Genomic DNA, 20,397 nt, shown 5'->3' with positions numbered 1-20,397 from the left:
AGACGGCACCGTTACCCCCAAAACTGACGCATAATCCAGCCAGACTCACCCCCACGCTGGAGTGGGAGTGGTCAGCCCCCCCGCACCAAACGTCTGCTACCTCTGCTGGCTCCACCCCTCTGGGGGGGGGGCGCAACAACATCTCTATCCCTTTACACAGCTGGATATTTCAATAAAGCGATTCGGGACCGCCTCACACAAGGGCACAACAGCATCGCGTCACCCGGAAACCCAACCCTCAGAGCTCAGTGCTTGTGTGAAAGGAGTAAAAATACACCGTCAGAGTACACTATCTCAGAGTCGATTTAACACTGAGCATCCTTCTGTGTAGCCGGGGGCCAGCGCATGATCACTGCCTATATCACTGCCAGGCGACATAGCTCAGGTGGTAAGACCGATTGTCTGGCAGTCGGAGGGTTGCCGGTTCAAAACCCGCCCTGGGCGTGTCGAAGTGTCCTTGAGCAAGACACCTAACCCCTAACCCCTAACTGCTCTGGCGAATGAGAGGCATCAATTGTAAAGCGCTTTGGATAAAAGCGCTATATAAATGCAGTCCATTTACCATTTATTAGCCAATGACGTCCTCCCGATCCTCAGCAAGCGCTCGGTTAGCGGAATGAAATGAGCATCGCATGCTGGCCGCTAGCCTGATGCAGTGCGCTGCGGCTCCCATATAATTAGCATTCATTAGCTGCCATTGCACATTACACGTGTTCAGCAGATGCTAATCAGGACTCTCGCAGTTAATTGATGAGGACCAAGTGGTGACAGCAGGTACTTCAAGCCATAATGTGCTATGCGTGTGCGCCCCCCTCCCCCCGGACCCTGACCAGGATAAGAGGGTACAGATAATGGGTGGATGGAGGGATGCGAGTGAGGGAGGGAGAATGTGGAGAAGCAGGAGGAACAGGACGCTCCACTAAAACCACACGGATTTGTCAATGGAGGCCTCTGGTATCTGAATTTCAGGTTTTTTTGTTACTGTGTGTGGAGCTTAGGAATCAAAGCAGGGCTTATTTTCCAAGGATCCACGGTATGAATATTGTAGCTGAGAAGGATTCTCAAGCTTGCACAGTGTGTGTGTGTGCGTGTGCGTGTATGTAGGTGTATGTGGGTGTGCATGAGTGTGTGCGTGTGCGTGTATGTAGGTGTATGGGTGTGTGCATGCATGCGTGTGTGAGTGTGTGCGTGTATGTATGTGCGTGTGAGAGAGCAGGATATTGGGAAATTTAAGCCCATAGCTTAGCAGATGCATGAGGATGTATAGATGTGGACTTTAATGGCTCTGTGTGGGATTTGAGATTATTCTGTAGAGAGAGCGCTGCCTCTCCTCCGAGTCTCTCTCTCTCTCTCTCTCTCTCTCCCTCCCTCCCTCCCTCCCTCCCTGGCACCACACCCATCTGCTCTGCCCCGAAGTAGATGTGCCAAACGCAGCACCACAAAGCTGCTCAGCTTTCAGCCAAGGAAGGAGTTACCTTCTCTGAGACTCTCGCAGAAGCCGCGGCTAACGAGGTTCGGCTTTAAATGCCAGGCGGGATACGGGCGAAATCCCGCTCTGCGGTGGATCCCCTGCGCGGCTGACATAAGGAACGGGCAGCTGAATATGGCGGTTAGGACCCAATAAACTGGAATGAACTGGCTTGGGAAGAAAGGTTAGGGTTGCCTACATTCCTCGGTTAGCTGGGACAGAGCTTACCCTAATTTTAAACATAACCTTAACCCCGTGCCCCCGTACCCTTACCACCTATGCCCCACAACCTACACCCTACTCCCTAGTGCCAAAACCTAGCTATACCCAACACCCTACACCAGGGCTGGCCAACCCAGGTCCTGGAGAGCCGCAGGGTTTGCTGGTTTTTGTTTTTACTCAGCACTTAATTGATTGATTAAAGCACAGGGTTCATACACTTTTTCACCAATGATTTTTAATGACTTTTCCATGACTTCTCCACAACCTTTAACTGAATATCCATGACCAAAACAAATGACTTTATCTCAGCGGGACAATTTAAAATTATTTATTGTAACACTAAGTAAAATTAGGTCTGCATCTGAAACATATGGTGACTCTCTAAAACAAATAAACACCAGACAGACACACTTAGATACATTCTCTCATATTTTAATTCGAATAGTTTTTGTCAGTTTTTCCAGTCGAACGTCTTTCTCTGTAGGCTACATTCGCTAGTTAGTACACTCAGTATGTGCCTTAGGAGCTGACGGTAACCCTTCTAACCAATCGTGAGCTTGACATTCTTACCTTTAATGCCGATTTTAAATTGGTTAATATTAGCCTTCAATCACTCCATTTCGCTGCACTCCACTGTCACGCGACACAAAGAGCTAACGCGTTAACTAATGTTACCTAAAGACAAAAGTTTATGTTCAATTTATTAGCGTTATCGAAAGCTGAAAAGTTGAAGCGCACGATTACGGCATTTTTTTAAACGTTAACTTAGTGTTTTAGCGACCCGTTTGAAACAGCTCATTTCTCCGATGCAGTTTACTGGCGGTTGATTTAATTAGCGGTATTAATGTGACGAGAAGCTCTTTGTCGTTTGAATGCATAACACGCAATTCCTTGAAGAGTCGACACATTTTATGCGTGACAGTTTAACTGTTACTTGTAAACCGTACTGTTATATTGTCGTTTTTTATCAATAAAAATATATTGCATATATTGTTGGTGCTCCTTACATTTTGGTGGGTGCTCCTAACTTTTTTAAGTTGGGAGCACCAGTGCTACGAAGTAAAAAAGTTAATTTCGAGCCGTGATATATTATTGAAGCTGCACTTCCCTGGCATATTGTCGGCACAGTAGGGCCTACGTTTACTAACTGCTACATTAGCAGAAGCGTGCCTGTAAACAGACTGAGCCGGACCGAATTAACTTCTCACACCACCAAAATACCGCGAAGGTTACCTGACAATTTACGTTTTATTACTATACATACTATTTTTACGATTGGATTAATTAGTAATTATATTTGATGCAACTTTAGCTGTGTTTCCATTACTTTTCCAAAACTTTTCAAAAAATATTATTTTCCATAACTTTTCCAGGGCCTGGAAATTGCATTTTAAATTTCAATGACTTCTCCAGGTTTTTCATGACCGTACGAACCCTGAAAGCAGCTGATTACACAGTTAACTCACCTCACCTGGTTTCTTCAGTCTTAAGTGGTTGCTGTATTTAAGGTGAAAACACAAACCAGCAGACCCTGCGGCTCCCCAGGACCAGGGTTGGCCACCCCTGCCCTACACCCTACACCTTACACCCTGTGCCCTAAATATTGCACCCTATACTCCACACCCTGAGCCCTAAACATTGCACCCTATACTCCACACCCTGTGCCCTAACCATTGCACCCTATACTTCACACCCTGTGCCCTAAACCCGATGCCCTACAGCCTGTGCCCTACACCAGGGGCATTCTATGAAAATTCCAGGAGGCCCTGTCACCCAAACTTAGCCAAGGTCTAATCTATCAGGATACCCAACAATTGTGCATAATTCTGATTCGAAGGCCTGCATGATCATTGCTGTATGACAGTTTAAACATTACATGAAACCAACTAGGTTTGTTTTTTCCCCAACATTGTGAATGTTCAATGTACTTTCTTCAGTTCTGAAGAAAGTACATTGTGGATTATACTGTGGATGACAAGTAATCTTAAACAAAAAATACTAAAATAGTTTTTCTGAAAAATAAGAACAAAGGGCACATTTCAGATCTCTTCCTTTGAGTATTGCATTTTCTCAATAAAATAAAAGTGCATATTTTTGGCAGAACTGAGATCAAACTTAATTTGTGAAAGACATGAAACACACGATGATGAAAACACTCCAGTTATGACAGATGAAAAACACAAAGTTCTTATTTTGAAAATGAACAAACAAAAAAGAGAGATATTTCACATTAACACAGCTTCCCTAGAGTTAAGTCCTTCTGATCTTCCTCTGTTTCTCCCTTATGTGCCTTCTCTTTACGTCTCTTATTCAATGAAAGGCTTCTGTTTGTCCCGCCAATATTTTTTCAGCTTTTCTGATGTTTAGACAAGCCATTTCTTTGCCATCATCACTCGCTCTTTTCCTTTCCACTTTTCTTCTGTCTCTTCTCTCCCTTTTCTCTCTCGCTATCCTCTCTCTGGCTCATCTGTAACTGCCACTTTGCCAGAGACACGCAGTGATTGGCTGAGCAGCACGAGGTGGTTTGAATAACGCACGCGATTGGACGAGGCACTGACAGAGACACGCAGTGATTGGCTGTGCAGCGCGTGGTGGTTTGAATAACGCACGCGATTGGACGGAGCACTGACGTCGGAGGACCATCGCAGCTCAGGAGAAGTCAAAAGCTATCCTTTTTAAAAAACAGCAATGCTCCATTGACAATGAGACTAAACATAGGACCGGAGTCTGCTAATTGCTGACCATGGCCCTACACCCCACGTCTAACACCCTATATCCTACACCTTATGTCCAACACCAACACTTAAGTCCAAAGATACTGTTCATTCACATAAAATATCAAGAGTTTCCATCCAATCACGTTTAAAAGAATGTGCTGCTCAAGTGGGAAAAAAAATCTTAGCTTCTGTCCAGTCAAAACTCACTTTACAGGAATATGCCGATTAAGCAAAAAATAATTTTAATTAAATCTCAGTACTCCTACAGGATAGACAGAAGTAAGGGAAAAATCACACGCTGACTGAATACACGAGTCTCGAGAAATGTAGGACAAAGATTGGATCTAAAATGCAAATTTAATTTAACTCAGGCAGGGGTTGAACAAGGTAATGAGGAACCGGGAAAAAAAAGACTAAGAAAGAAAAGTCAAACAGACCTACAGAATGGGATGATGTCACAGGCTGGGCGCAGGTGTGAACAGGTGTGGGCGGTCTGGAGCTTTGATTCAGCTCGCTGTGCTAAGCTCCTATACCTGGCCTGTGCGCTCATACCTGTGCTCGGGAGGTCACCTGACCTGCCCTCTCCACCTGTACGCCAATGGACCAGGCCAGGCTCAGTCAACTGAGCAAAACAGACCGGTCATCACAGGAAGTGACACAACGTCCTGCTACGCCCATCCTCCCCTGAGTTATAACCAGTGCAGAGAAAGTGGGTTGGGGTGGGGTGGGGGGGGGGGGGGAGGGTAGGGGAGCTGGTGTCTGAAGTGCAGGCTTCACCCCATGAATAAAACACACACACACACACACACACACACCCTGGTCTTAAACACATCTGGCATAAACGCAGTTCAGCCTGTGCTGGTTCACTACACGGGCAATTCCATAGCAAACTGCTTCAAGAGATTTCATTTTGACATTGTATGTTCCTGTTTGTTTCTTGTTCATTACAGGCTACTTCACTGTAAGCTTGTATTCTTAAGTCTCCTAACTAGAATAAAAGGTCTTGTAAGCCTTGTCTGTATGCAAGTCTCTCCCCTTGGGCAAAGTACCCGAATCGCTTCAGTAAATATCAACTCAAATGAATGAATAATGTGCAAAAGACATGCACTGTGGAAGTCTCCATGCATGAAATTAATAATGTAACAACATAATGCAAAAAAAAAAAAAAAAAAAGAAGGATTCTGGACTATTCCGTGCCTGTTAAACAGTAGCTAGCCCCCAACCAGAATGTGCACCTGTCAGCCCTCAGTGTGAGCGCCCAGCGCACTAACTGCTGCCCCAGGGCACATCACAGCTAACCCATTTATTTAACCCCTTCAGAGGGGTGAGCTCACAGACGCGCGATTAGAACGCTCCTGGTCAGAACATTCTGATGCTGATGTAACGATCACTACAGGCAGTTGAAAGCGATGTTCTAGAGTTCTTCAAACACCGACCTAGAATTTAAAAAAAAAATACATTCCAAACAACCTACTCTTCACAGGGTTAATGTGGTGTGTCAATATTAGATTCCCACTCCCACGCAGCCACACGCCCACTTCTCTCAAAGGATGAGTAACAGGTCAATCAAACCCCAGTGTGACTGAGACCAACATCGGGCTCTTAAGGGGGGGTTTCACTGTGACCTGTTCCTGTAGCTGGGGTAGTTACAAGGCAGGCAGGCCATTTCTGGGGGAGGGGGGGTGAATTGAAACATAGATGAGACTTGGGGAGCGAGGGAGAGACGGGTGCTAAATTAAAAATGAAACTCCCCCAATGTGGCTAAAGTGTTCTTTTTAAGGCATATGATAAAATGTTAATGTTGCCAGCTTCTCCCAGGACTGTGTGTGCGTGTGTCTGCTCTGACACAGCAGAGCTCAGACAGGACCTGGAACACTAACCACACCCACCCCACCCCCCCCCCACACACACACACATTCGCACGCATGCACAAACACAAATGCACACACACAAACACAAACGCACACACATACACACAAGTACATACAAGAATACACACATCCTCCTTTTGCCTTTTCTATCTGTTTCACTGCGTAGTGCAGCCTTATGAATAATCTACACACTGCAAGATCCTGCTCAGGAGAGGGAGGGAGGGAGAGAGAGAGAGAGAGAGAGAGAGGGGGAGGGAGGGACATCACGGGCACAATAGCTAATAATAAACAAATTATAATTTGTAATTATTTGTGCTACGGTGCCATCTTTGCACCTTCTGCCTGATGTGTGCATACTTTGGAAACACAACAATATGAATGGGATGTTCTTATTTCAGCAACACAAATGCGTCTTCATGACTAATAATGAGTTATGAGTCAACAGGAAGCAGAGAGACAGATGGAGAGAAAGATTGTGAAATGAAGAGACAGCGAAAGGTGGAGTGCGACAAAGGCAAGAGAGAGACAGATAAAGAGAGAGAAAGAGAGAGAGACAGGGACACAAGTTCTGCTGTTGGGTTCTGGGCTGTGCTGCATGTTGTTCCAGCGCCTGGAACGGCCACCAGGGGGCGCTGTGCACTCCAGTTGAGAGAGAGAGAGAGCTGACAGTGAGAGGCCGGGCGAGGCGGTTTGCCCGTGAGAGGGACGCGTGCCGACGCAGTCCTGCTACAGAGAGGCGCCCGGCGACGCCCGGCGATGCCAGCTCACCTTGCAGGGGGGTCGCGACCCGGGTTCGTCCGCCCGCGGGTCGCAGGGTCGAGGCTCGTCGCCTTCACCTGCCCCGCGGGGGTTAAGTGCTGCCGCCGTTAATATGAGTGATTCAGAGAGGGGGGGGTCGCGGGGTCGACAGTGCCCCGTCACCGACTGAGATGAGGCTCGTTATGGGGCCATTATCTGCCAGCTATGAATCCATTCACCCCCATCAACTTCCAATTCCACCAAGGACACTGTCCTGCCCTGACCATGACCGTCCACACACACACACACACACACACGCGCGCATGCACACACTCACACACGCGCGCACACACACACACACACACACTCACACACACACACACACACGTGCATGCACACACTCACTCACACACACACACTCACACATGCATGCACACACTCACACACACACACACACACACACACACACGCGCATGCACACACTCACACACGCTCACACGCACGGACATGCACACACACGCACACACACACGCATTGCACATGGATACACACACGCGCACACACACATTGCATACGGATACACACACGCACACACACAGGCACACAGGACCGGGAGGCAGAAAAACCAGCGGTCACGCCGCACGCAGTTGTAAATATTTGCATCCTGGCATATAAACTGAAAGCAACCCGGAATCGATAAATTACCGTTATTAAAAAGAACACTCCTGTAATTACAGAGCATTATTATGCAAATTTCATTTTTTTTTTTTTTTTTAAACGTATGAAGAGATCCCGAACAGCGGAGACGGGCGGGGCGGGCGGGGCCGGACGCAATCAATCCCCGGCGAACGGCGGGCGATAACGCGGGCCGGAGCGACCGGCGCTGATAAAACTCTGCGCGGCTCTTAATGGGATATGCTAATGAGGCGGGCCTGTCAGCCAGGGGGGGGGGGGGGGGGGGGAACGCGCGAAAGGCAAGGACGGAGATCACAGATTACGAGCGAGAGCAGCTACGGGGAAAAAAAAATACAAATAAATAAAAAACGCTATTAAAATGAAAATTAGGGCTTTGCCGTTTTCACTCGGGGGGTAATTATGGGGAGAGGAAATGCTGTTTGGGTATTATGAAGCATGAGCAGATTAATCCCGTTAGTTGCAGGCGGTTGGGTATGATTTGAGGCTGATTATTGTTGTTGTTTTTTTTTCCCATGGCAGATTTAGCCCGGTGACGCCGCGTCACCTTTGGAGGAGGAAGTTCAGTCGGCTGGGTGTTTCCTCTTTCCTGGGAAACGTTTGGAGCCAAACGCCGGCGCAACCTTCGAGCGACGTGATGGACGTGTGAGCGATGTTGCCACAACAGTGCTCTTCTCTGGATGAGTGGCCTTGCAGAAGACCCTTCACACACGGCTTCAGGGAAGCTCTCAATGCTGGCTACCGTTTTCAAATCATTCAACTCAACTAACATTCAAAAAAAGACATACACTGCGTGTTTTGTGTCATCGGGTACAAAGCAACGTCGATGTTCTGAGCAGCTGAAATGACCTTTTCTGGAGTCTTACAGGTGAGGAGCTAGGCCTGTTGGTGAGGGCAGGTAGGTGCTACCTGCGGACGAGGTGTTTTCACACCTGGGTGAAACGCAGGGTAAAGCACACCTGCCTCACTTCCTTCCTCAAACCGCACATTTAGCATGAGAACGAGACGTTAAAATGAGACAGCACCGCAAAGCGCTTTCAGTGTGGGAGTCGTATAAAACGCTAAGCATTATTATCACCATTAGAATGGAAGTGCTCGTATGCTTCAGCACAACAAAATGCACCCAGCACACCCTTATCTCTGCCGACGTGTTTCTGCAAGACTGGCATGCAGTGGCGCAGGAGAGATTTTTGAAGTGGGGGGTACCAAACTGTGAGAAAAAGAAAGGTCTCAACTTTCAAGCTTATACAATTACCTCGATCCGGGGGGAGGGATAGGGGTCCCTATGAAACTGGGGGGGACGTATCCCCCCATCCCCCCCATCCCCCCCGCCATCTGCACCCCTGCTGGCACACGCTACACTCCTCCACTACACAGCATTGCGTGTGTGTGTATGTGTGTGTGCACGCGCGTGTGTGTGTGTGCATGTGTGTGTGTGTGCATATGCTTGTGTGGGCGTGTGTGCATATGCGCGTGTGTGTGTGCGCGCGTGTGTGTGCATGCGTGTGTGTGAGAGCACGTGTGTGCGTGTGTGTGTGCACGCATGTGCATGTGAGTGTGTGCATGTGTGTCCAGCTTTGGCTGCTCCATGCTGTACACAGCGCAATCCACTGACTGTCACTGCAAGCATGTGTGTGTGATGGAGCACAATGAGTTCCTAACCCGAGTGCTAAGGTAACAGGAGCAGTATGTACCTGCATATGCTTGTAGGGCAGAGGAACAGGTTTGAGTACCTGTACAGCAGGAAGGGCATGTGCCTGTATAATGGTGTGAGTGTGTGTGTGTGTGTGTGTGTGTGTGTTCCAGTATGGCACAGTAATAGCAGTGGGTGAAGCAGGTGCGGGTCAGATCAGGTTCAGTACCTGTATGGTAGCGTAGGAGCAGGTCCTGTGCGTGGTCCCCAGTAGTTTTGGGCAGGAACTCCACAGTCACCTGCATGCACTCTCCGACCCCCAGGTTACCGATGGAAGGTTCCACAGAGAAGGGGCTGGGGGAGGGGGGAGGGGGGGGGTAATTATCACAGTCAGAGAACATAATCCGAAATTACAGTCCTGCAATTCCCCAAAAAGGTATTTCAGATACATCACATTATTATGATATCATCGCACATACTCAACGGCCTACTAGTAACGATTTATGATGTGATATGATATGTGATATGCATGAAATTCACATTACCGCATACACCACATATCTACCGCATACACCACATATCACAGGAGCATACAGGACATGAAGGACACTGAAACGGACCAGCCAGAACGCCAGACTGGACTCCAGGCTCACTCAGAATGACGGACAGCTAAGCGGGCGGTACGACGCGGTGGAGACGGTGTCGCAGAACAGGCTCGCTGCGCTCTGTGTGGTCACACAGAGGGAGGGGGTCTGGGAGCGGAGGACGAACTGAATTCTCCCGTGATGAAACGCGACGGCTCGCTCGACGCACGCTAAACCGATGGTTAAAGCGACAGGTCACAGCACGCCGCCGCGCAGCGTCGATGCGATAGCGTGTGAATGGGGGGAGGGACAGGGGGGCGGGGGGGGAGGAGGTAGAGCAGGGTGTGAGTGACGCCAATCTGTCCCACAAAAAGCCCGTGGGCGCCTATGCGCTCATGCTTCCTGGCTCCAAAAACCGGAGGTGTGTTCCACTGTAGGGCGTGGCACCGTGCCATATCGCCCGAGACTGGTGAGCTTATCAGGCGCTCGCGCATCAGCCCGCAGGTATGACCCGCCCCAAAAACAATCTCCGCTTCCCCCCCCCCCAGGGGGGCAGGACAGAACAAGACCAGAGAAAAGTCACGCGCTGAATCGGAGACTAAATCGGTCGGTCGATAAGACGATCAAATCAAGCCCACCTCTGAAGCAGCTTCGCAGTGGCAAGGGAACAGTTTACCGTGGCAACGGCGCCGCTCGCTGTCAGTTCCACACGAATGCTGAGCACGACGGAATGCCTCCGCACCTGTATTACATCACATTTACATTACACCTGTACAGGTGTACAGCACGCAGTCAAAATGGAGAATGACCTCTGGGCCTGGCTCTCAGGCTCCTATGGTTACGGAGTAACTCAGAACTCCTAAAACCCCGCCCTTTTTTAGGTACGATCAAACGCTCGCACTGCTGCTGTGTGAGAGAGAGACAAACAATAACAACCCTGGAGCTGGCGGCGGGGTCGCCAACGACAACAGAAACAGACAAAAACAGAAACGCTCGGGAGCTCCTGGGTTACCGAACGCGAAGCGAGAGAGAGAGAGAGAGGAGAGAGAGCGTGAGAGAGAGAGAGAGAGAGAGAGAGAGAGAGCGGAGCGAGCATGGAGAGAGAGAGAGAGAGCGTGGAGAGAGAGAGAGAGAGAGCGGAGCGAGAGAGGGAGAAAGGAGGGAAATAGCATGGAGAGACAGAATGAAAGGAGAGAGAGAGAGCGCAGAGCAAGAGAGCGCGAGGAGAGAGTATGAAATGAGAGAGAGAGTATGGAGCGAGAGAGAGAGAGAGAGAGAGAGTGAAAGAGCGTGGAGCTCCCATACTCATAAAACGCGGGCCTAAGAGGCGAAACGTGACACACTGTGGGGGGGGCACTCCTCTCCCCCACTCTCTCACAGGGACGGCGCGAAACCCCCCACAGCACGTTTCCCGCCTGCTCCCACCCGTCTCCTGGCAACAGGGACGTTTCCACGGCCCGCTCCGCGTCGTCGCCAGGGTGCTGGAGAGCCTCTTATCTGCCACGTGCTCTCTCGTGTGGGGAGGAGAGAGAGAGTCACGTGCTACAGCACCGGGTGTGAAAAAGAGAGAGAGAGAATGAGAGAGAGAGAGGGGGGGGATTTTCTCCATTATATTCACATATAATACGCCGCTCACCACTCCGGTGTGGGTGGAAATGGGCCTAATGCCGCTTTGAAGCGGCTCAACTACGGAATCCCTCGCCAAAAGAAAAGAAAAAAAGTAATACGTTTCCATTTCTTCTCAAACATATTTACTGTCAATCAAAGTAAGGAGCACGAGCAGATGCTGAACGTAATCAAATCCCAAATAAAGCACTTTAAAAAGCATGACGGGCTCTTAGAATCCCATTGTAGAAAACCATAATGTTACAGAACGTAATTAAATAAACTGCAACACTGGATCATAACTCCCTGCTTGCCGTGAAGCCTAGCAGCTTGACTGGCTGATGCTTTCTAAAGCGCAGAAATTCCATGAACACGCATTACATCTCCCTGAAAGATTCATTTTTTTTGTCCACATAATAAACCCCCTCCATATATTCAGTTTATCATCACAAAATAGATACGTGTTCCACAGTTTATTTTTGTTTGCTACATTTATGAAATATATTTTTATCACCGCCAATAATATTCGACATGAGTTTGCTTCCGTGTAACAATAATTCTAACTCCCCATCCCGGCCTGCCGGCTCAGAAAGAGGACGGCTGACCTCAGCCGAATCGGGAGAAATATCTGGACGCGCTGCGTAAATAACCGTTTCTTTCGGGGAGATTTAAACGCGCTACAATAACACAGCGGCGCTCCCGTGCGGAAAATGAGCTGCTTTTATCGCCGCGGAAACGATTCCCGCCGCGGCCCCGTCTCCGGCACGCCGAGTTCCGGAATGATCTACGGAGACGGAATCTTTTCCACGCTGGAGTCGTGGCTTCATAATCGCTCCCATCAAGGACAGAGAGGGTGTCCCTGCACTGTGGGGGGGGGGGCAGTAGGAGGAGGAGGAGGAGGAGGAGGAGGAGGTAGGGGGGATGTGGAAGGAAGAGGATCGCTGTGTTGACAGAATCTGAGTTGGAAACGAAGAGACAGAAAGGAGGGAGAGGAGGAGAGGAGGTGAGAGATGAGGAGAGGAAAGGAGAAGAGGAGGAAATGAGGTAAGAGGAGAGGAGTAGAGGAGAGGAGAGGAGGAGAGGCAGGAGTGTTGAAATTCTGCATCTGTGCTTCCTGGAGAGGTGCAGCTTCATGGCACCTGCTGGGGTCAAAAGGTCAGGTTATGATGTCACCATGCTGCAGCCTAATGTGTCCTGGCTGGTTTCACTGTGTGAACAGAGCTAGGGCCAGAAAGAGCAGAGCACCATGGGTTGGGGGCATACTGGCGTGGCCCCCGAACACGGAGAGCAACTGTCTTTATGGCAGCCAATAGAGAGTGCCAGTCATTACAATTATGGGTCCTGATTAATTTCGTGCTGAGCTGTACCTCAGACTCACTGTTCCCAGATCAGCTCTTAGACCTGTGTCTGCGTGAGCTGTACCTCAGGCTCACTGTTCCCAGATCAGCTCTTAGACCTGTGTCTGTGTGAGCTGTACCTCAGGCTCACTGTTCCCAGATCAGCTCTTAGACCCCTGTCTGTGTGAGCTGTACCTCAGGCTCACTGTTCCCAGATCAGCTCTTAGACCCGTGTCTGCGTGAGCTGTACCTCAGACTCACTGTTCCCAGGTCAGCTCTTAGACCCGTGTCTGCGTGAGCTGTACCTCAGGCTCACTGTTCCCAGATCAGCTCTTAGACCCGTGTCTGCGTGAGCTGTACCTCAGACTCACTGTTCCCAGATCAGCTCTTAGACCTGTGTCTGCGTGAGCTGTACCTCAGGCCCACTGTTCCCAGGTCAGCTCTTAGACCTGTGTCTGTGTGAGCTGTACCTCAGGCCCACTGTTCCCAGATCAGCTCTTAGACCTGTGTCTGCGTGAGCTGTACCTCAGGCGCACTGTTCCCAGGTCAGCGCTCACCTCTGCGTGCGGAGCTGGAACTTGGCCTCGCAGGCCCCGATGTTGCGCACCAGGAGGGTCTTCTGGGCGGGGCACTTGACGGCGTTCAGCGGGAAGTGCAGGTGGTCGGGGAAGTCCAGGATGGCGCGGGCGCCGATGGCCCGGACGGGCACCTCGAACTTCTCCCTCTCCGTCACACAGACCAGCCGGTGGGCGTAGTCCTGCCGGGGTGGGGGGGGGGCAGGGTAAAGACTGGGATTGGTCACGCATCTATGGACTGATTACCAGGCCAGCCAATGAGGAGAGGGCAGTGGCTCACACTGGAGTCATCCTTCACTACACGACTGACAGGTCATCTTCAGGACTCACTGACCCCAATGCAACGGGCAAGGCCGCACGTGGGCAAGAGGTCACACGCGTAATCCTCCATACGGCTAGGCCTCTATGGAACAGTGCCACGCAGCGAAACTCCCCAGTGTTAAATCAGCTCTCACAGAGCTCCTGTCAGTCCAATGGAGACCACACGCACTCTATTTGAGTTGCTCCATCGGTGTTGATTTCACACAGAATGCGCTGCTGTGCTTACAGCCGCAGTAGACAGGAGGGGTTCCAGACCGCAGATGTAGAGATACCGGATCTGAGAGAGCACTGACTGCGTGTGATATACCGGTCCCCGTCCCCCTCCCCCACCCCCCCGCCCCCCCGCCACAGTTTGACATGCACACCCTCGGCACTCCCGTGGTTTCTGTAGCTAATGTTATCTCGAGCCCGGGGGAAGTGGAGTAGAGTACAGTACTGCATGTGCCGGCCCCGGGGGGGTGGGGGTGGGGGTGGTGGGGGAGGGGTTTGGGACAGTGCGAGTTCTGCGGTGCGTTTAAACACGCAGCCCTGACAGGGCAGAGAGGAGATGAATGACAGTGGGTCTGAAATGGGCAGTCCAACAGGGGAGGGGGGCAATGGGGAGGGGGGGAGGGGGAGGGCACGTTTGATTAAAAGTGTACGGGGAAGGCGGCTCGTTCTCCATCATGGCCTGGAGGACCGGCCCAGGACTCCGGGCCCCATAATTCTCTGCGCACAGATGAGCTGTGTTTCCAGGCAGGTTACAGTGGGGGGCTGGGGGGACATCCCTCCCTCTGGTCCCCCCCCACTTCACTCTTTATTACTGAGGACCTAGAGGGAGGCACATTAGCAAGCATCGCGTTAAACGGGGTGCTGCTCTCTCTCTCTCTCATTTCCCAATTCCCTCCTTGTCCCTCCCATCCTCTCTATCTCTCGCTATCACATTCCATTTCTCTCTCTCCTGCTCTCTCCCATCCTCACTCTCTTCATTTCCTGTTTCTCTCTCTCTCTCTCTCTCTCCCTCATCCCATTTCTCTCCTTCTCCCTCGTCTCTCTCCCTCTTCCGCTCGTTTTTTTCCCCCTACCCATTTGTCAAACCGGGCTCTGATGGAGGTACCCTTCAGAGAAGCATTAAAGGAAGGAGTGTGAGTGTGTGTGTGTGTGTGTGTGAGTGAGTGAGTGAGTGAGTGTGTGTGTGAGTGTGAGTCTGTGTGTGTGTGTGTGTGTGTGTGTGTGTGTGTGTGAGTGTGTGTGAGTGTGTGTGTGTCTGTGTGTGAGTGAGTGTGTGTGTCTGTGTGTGAGTGTGTGAGTGAGTGAGTGTGTGAGAGAGTGTGTGAGTGCGTGTGTGTGCAGTAGAGCGAGTCTCCTCCGGTTTCATTAGAGGGCGGAATGACTGTATGAAAACCAGTCATTCCGGTATACGGCCCCTCAAATGGGGCCACAATGAACTGCTGAATAAATCTGTCCTCAGGGCCACTTCCTCCAGCGCCTCCCACGGCCGGGTTTCCCCAAAACACTCATTTTCGGAACTTTCAAAAACTCAAATGCATTTAAAAATAAAATTTTAAAAAATAAAAAAAAACTTAAATAGCCATTTCAACGGTTCCCTCTGTGACTGACACACACGGTCTCTCAATCAGGCCGCTCCTCAGACCAGCCGCTGTTTCCACGGAAATGGCCGCTCCGGCTCGTCTCACGGCGCTATTGATTGGTTGGCAGACTCCCGCATCGCTTTCGGGGATCGATGCGGGACCGCGGGGAGCGACGGCTGCAGGTCAGAACGTTCGCCCTCCTCGATTTCTCAAAGCCGGACAGGAAAGGGGACCGGAAAGAGCGGGGGGGGGGGGCAGTTTGGAGGCTGTTCCCTGAAAAGACACGATTGAGCGAACGTGCGCAGGAGCACGCCCGGTCACAGCGGAAACAGGAAGCAGCACGGACGAGCACGTTGCTACACGCACGCTGGGTTCCCCCCTCTGAGTCACAGCTCCCACCCACCCCCCACCCCCCCCTCACCCTGATCATTAGGTAACGCTAGCACAGGAGCCCTGGCGCTAATCAGGGTGGGGGCGGTGGACGAGGGGGGGGCTGTGAGGGTCCGGGGGATGAGGGCCCGTGAGGGTGGGGAGGGGGGAGGATGGGGGGGGGGGGTGCTTATTAACAGAAAAAGAGGAGCTCGGTTGTTAGAGTAGCGCACTGCTGTGCTCCAGTGACTTGACCCGTTCGGTTTTGGTCGCTGAATATTCTAACACAACAGGACTGCGGCACCAGAGACAGCAGAGACAGGGAGGAGCAGAGCAGCAGCCCACTCAGGCCAGGCAAGCGGAGCTCAACTGATTAAATCACAGGGATTACCAGTGCGGTCCAACGGTCAAGTATCTGCCTTCAGGCTCTGTGGCCCTGCAAACCCTGCGCAGTGTGACACATACAGGCCACCATACCCCTCTGCCCCTGCACTGTGTGACACATACAGGCCACCATACCCCTCTGCCCCTGTCCTGTGTGACTCATACAGGCCACCATACCCCTCTGCCCCTGCACTGTGTGACACATACAGGCCACCATACCCCTCTGCCCCTGCATTGTGTGACACATACAGGCCACCATACCCCTCTTCCCCTGAACTGTGTGACACATACAGGGCACCATACCCCTCTGCCCCTGCACTGTGTGACACATACAGGCCACCATACCCCTCTGCCCCTGCACTGTGTGACACATACAGGCCACCATACCCCTCTGCCCCTGCACTGTGTGACACATACAGGCCACCATACCCCTCTGCCCCTGCACAGTGTGATCCATACAGGCCACCATACCCCTCTGCCCCTGTCCTGTGTGACTCATACAGGCCACCATACCCCTCTTCCCCTGAACTGTGTGACACATACAGGGCACCATACCCCTCTGCCCCTGCACTGTGTGACACATACAGGCCACCATACCCCTCTGCCCCTGCACTGTGTGACACATACAGGGCACCATACCCCTCTGCCCCTGCACTGTGTGACACATACAGGCCACCATACCCCTCTGCCCCTGCACAGTGTGATCCATACAGGCCACCATACCCCTCTGCCCCTGTCCTGTGTGACTCATACATGCCACCATACCCCTCTGCCCCTGCACTGTGTGACACATACAGGCCACCATGCCCCTCTGCCCCTGCACTGTGTGACCCATACAGGCCACCATACCCCTCTGCCCCTGTCCTGTGTGACACACAAAGGCCACCATATCCCTCTGCCCCTGTCCTGTGTGACTCATACAGGCCACCATACCCCTCTGCCCCTGCACTGTGTGACACATACAGGCCACCATACCCCTCTGCCCCTACACTGTGTGACACATACAGGCCACCATACCCCTCTGCCCCTGTCCTGTGTGACACACACAGGCCACCATACCCCTCTGCCCCTGTCCTGTGTGACCCATACAGGCCACCATACCCCTCTGCCCCTGCACTGTGTGACACATACAGGCCACCATACCCCTCTGCCCCTGTCCTGTGTGACACACAAAGGCCACCATACCCCTGTGCCCCTGTCCTGTGTGACACATACAGGCCACCATACCCCTCTGTTGTGTGTCCTATCCCAGGTGCCATACCTTGTTCTCCTGTGGAGTGAAGAGGATGGTGAAGGTGGAGGCCATGCCTGGGGCCACCTTGTTGCACACGTCCAGGGGGCTGACCACTTTGAAGTAAAGAGAGCCTTCCTCCACCACCTTCACCAGGCGAGGAATCTGGGGGCCAATCAGAAGCAAGCAAGTCAAAGATCAGGAACTGCGGTCTCCAGCACCAGCCACTGCTCAGTTACACTGCACAGATGTTCAATGTGGCTGTTTCTAGGCCACATAGGAAGATGCCTAGGGCACCATCCCTCTGGGGGGGGGGGGGGGCAAGGGTGCCGACTGTCTAGGGGGCACAAAACAAAGGGGGAAAAGCTCCACCCACTGCTCCACACTGGAGCTCCGCCCACTGCTCCACACTGGAGCTCCGCCCACTGCTCCACACCGGAGCTCCGCCCACTGCTCCACACCGGAGCTCCGCCCACTGCTCCACACCGGAGCTCCGCCCACTGCTCCACACTGGAGCTCCGCCCACTGCTCCACACTGTTACCTGTACCAGGTAGAGGGCGAACGGACGAACGGGCAGCCAGCGGTTGTCCCGCACACATCCGCCGCGTTAAAGGCCACCGAGCGACGAGACAGGACGTGCGATTTAATCAGGATACGCAGTGACACAGCGGGCACTCCCCCCTCCCCCTCCCCACCCATACCAGACATGCGTAGCATTCCAGGGGAATCCTGGGGAAGATGATTCACGCTCCCTCCAGCCAGGGGTTCCTCAGTTACGAGGAGCGATGGGAGGGAATTAAAGCCCCGCCCTGCAGCTCCCTGCGATCACGGCAGCAGCTGCGTGAGAGAGGCCAGGCGCTCAGAGGGGGGAGGGTGTGAAGTCGCTCAGGAGGAGCACTCGAGACCCTAATGGGGCTTTTCCGCACGCTTAGCACACCCCAGCGCATCACATCAGACGGTGTGTGAGGCTGGAACCTGAGCGGGAAGCGCAGGGCTCCTCTGGACACACTCGCACTCGCGCGCACTCACACACTCTCACACGCACACGCACACACACACACACACGCTGCAGCCCCATTGGCTGCTTCTCATTAGTAGCAGGATAAGCAGCCTTGATTGACAGCACAGAGCTGCAGTGCTGAGAAGCAGAGATCACATGACCAGTCACATGGCTGCATCAGGACAACGGCATGCGAGGGACAGGGACACGTGGGCGGGGACGGCCGGAGAGCCGGGGGGGGGGGCGTGCCGACAGGGAGAGTAAACAAGCCTCTGATTGGTCCACGGGGACTGGCGGGGGCGGTGGGGAGGTTTGCTTTCTCACACAGGTGCGAGGACGAGAGCTGAGAGATTTGGGGGACGGTTCGCTGCCCCCACCGTCCCCCCCAGTGCGGACTTCACGGAAGGTACCGGAAAGCGCCGGTGACAGCAGAGCGCCGCTGAGGACCGGCCGAGCAGCTGCACGCTTTAGCATTAGCGTGCGAGATGACACGCACGGGCGGTGGGACCTCCGTGTCCCTACCTCCCCCCCCACCGCCCACCCCCACCAGAACAGTCCGTCTGTCCCCCAGACGCAGGACAAGGAGACTGGACGGGCGAGAGAGGCATAACAACTAGAGAGGAAATTTGGGGGAATTGTGTAACCGTTCGGACACCGTCCAGCCCGTAGCCCAGAGCGCACACTTCCTCTGTGTTTGACCGTCATGCGCTTGTTTTTATCCAGGGCCTGTAGTCATACAGAATCTCAGTGTGTGTGCGTGTGGTGTTCCAGGATCAATAACCTCGCCTTATCCACTATGGAGCTAGAATGATAAACTGATCCCAGATCAGCACTTCCAACTCGGAGATGAATCACGAACATGATCCTGATTCGATCAGATGCGTTACGCAGGAAGAAGGGCTGAAAGCTAGCAGTTTTTCCCGCTCTATCGCTGAGCGGTGTCACTCAATGACAGACCCGGCGCGGTTTGAAACGCCTTTCCTGTACACGCCCGGCCTAACGGGTGATGAAGGTCTGGGAAACTGAATCATTCAGCCGAGTTAATGTTTGGTGGAGGTTCCTCTTTTCCCCCTTAACTGGTGCAGGGGTCTCCAAAGCTGAGCACTGTGCTCAAAACTGAGAAGCGGAATTTTACAGTATTCCCACCGCTCAGGAACGCACAATCCCGTTCTCTCACGGTTTCCCCACTCTCTCCTCCTCTTCTCTCTTTCGCTCTCAAATTAAATCCAGTTTTTTTTAAAAACCGCATGACAGGCTGGCGTGTTGTTTACACAGATATGATGACAGAGAATATTACTTTCAGCGATTAACCCTCTGTCATCCCACACCACACACTCCCAGCCCAGAATTAATAACAATCATGAAAATAAGCACTATATATATACATATATATTGTGCTGTCAGCTCTACCACGTTAGCCTTGTTACCCAAGATTTCCTTCTATTTTTACCTGGGTCCAATTAATCATTGAAGAAAAGTGTTCCTCGCTGATGAAGAGGTACTTGGGTCAGGAAGGGAAAATTCAACGGGGCAGAGACCGATGAACTCTGTTAATGGGCGCCTTCGTAAAGAATCTCACCCTCACAAGACATTCTGCCAGGGAGTTGGGTAGGTTTTTTAAAATGTTGCCATTGAATTAAAATTGCTCAAGCCAATGATTTATGCATTTTTTTTGTTGTGCAGGATAATGTGTTGTAATAATAATGTCTGAAATGTTGTCAGTGGCCTTCCTCTTCTGCATGGTTACTCTGCTGCTCATTGGGTTTACATGGTCTGCTGCCCAGCGGGTCTTTCTCTACTCACAGCTGACTGCTCCTCAGTGCGTTTGGTTCTGCTGAGAGTGTGGGTTAGCCTGCATGATAGACTCCTCACACCAAGCCTTAGCATTAACCTTAGGTCTCTCTCTCTCTCTCTCTCTCTCTCTCAACAATATTCACAAAAAATCTGAAACTCGCATAAATTAAATGTTGCAATTATTCTTTCACTCCCTCCATCCCTCTCTCTCCCTCTCTCTCAACTCTCCTTCTCTGTTTCTCCCTCCCTCTCTCTCTCTCTCTTTCTGCAGTAATTACATGCC

The 20,397-nt window shown here is 51.8% G+C and overlaps 1 protein-coding gene across 1 annotated transcript in view; it reads right to left on the bottom strand.

Annotated features, from left to right (window-relative positions):
* hydin (HYDIN axonemal central pair apparatus protein) overlaps positions 1-20,397 on the bottom strand; it is a 142,281-nt gene that overhangs the window by 114,390 nt on the left and 7,494 nt on the right. The window contains exons 5-7 of the mRNA XM_064338028.1: positions 17,350-17,484; positions 13,426-13,625; positions 9,572-9,696 (exon numbers count right to left, since the gene is read on the bottom strand). Of these exons, the coding sequence (XP_064194098.1) occupies positions 9,572-9,696; positions 13,426-13,625; positions 17,350-17,484 (460 nt within the window). The remainder of the gene's footprint in view (positions 1-9,571; positions 9,697-13,425; positions 13,626-17,349; positions 17,485-20,397) is intronic.

This window comes from Anguilla rostrata, chromosome 5 (genome assembly GCF_018555375.3).
Source record: "Anguilla rostrata isolate EN2019 chromosome 5, ASM1855537v3, whole genome shotgun sequence".
NCBI lineage: Eukaryota > Metazoa > Chordata > Actinopteri > Anguilliformes > Anguillidae > Anguilla > Anguilla rostrata.
The sequence above is the reverse complement of the archived record's forward strand: the minus strand, read 5'-3'. Positions and strand labels throughout refer to the sequence as shown.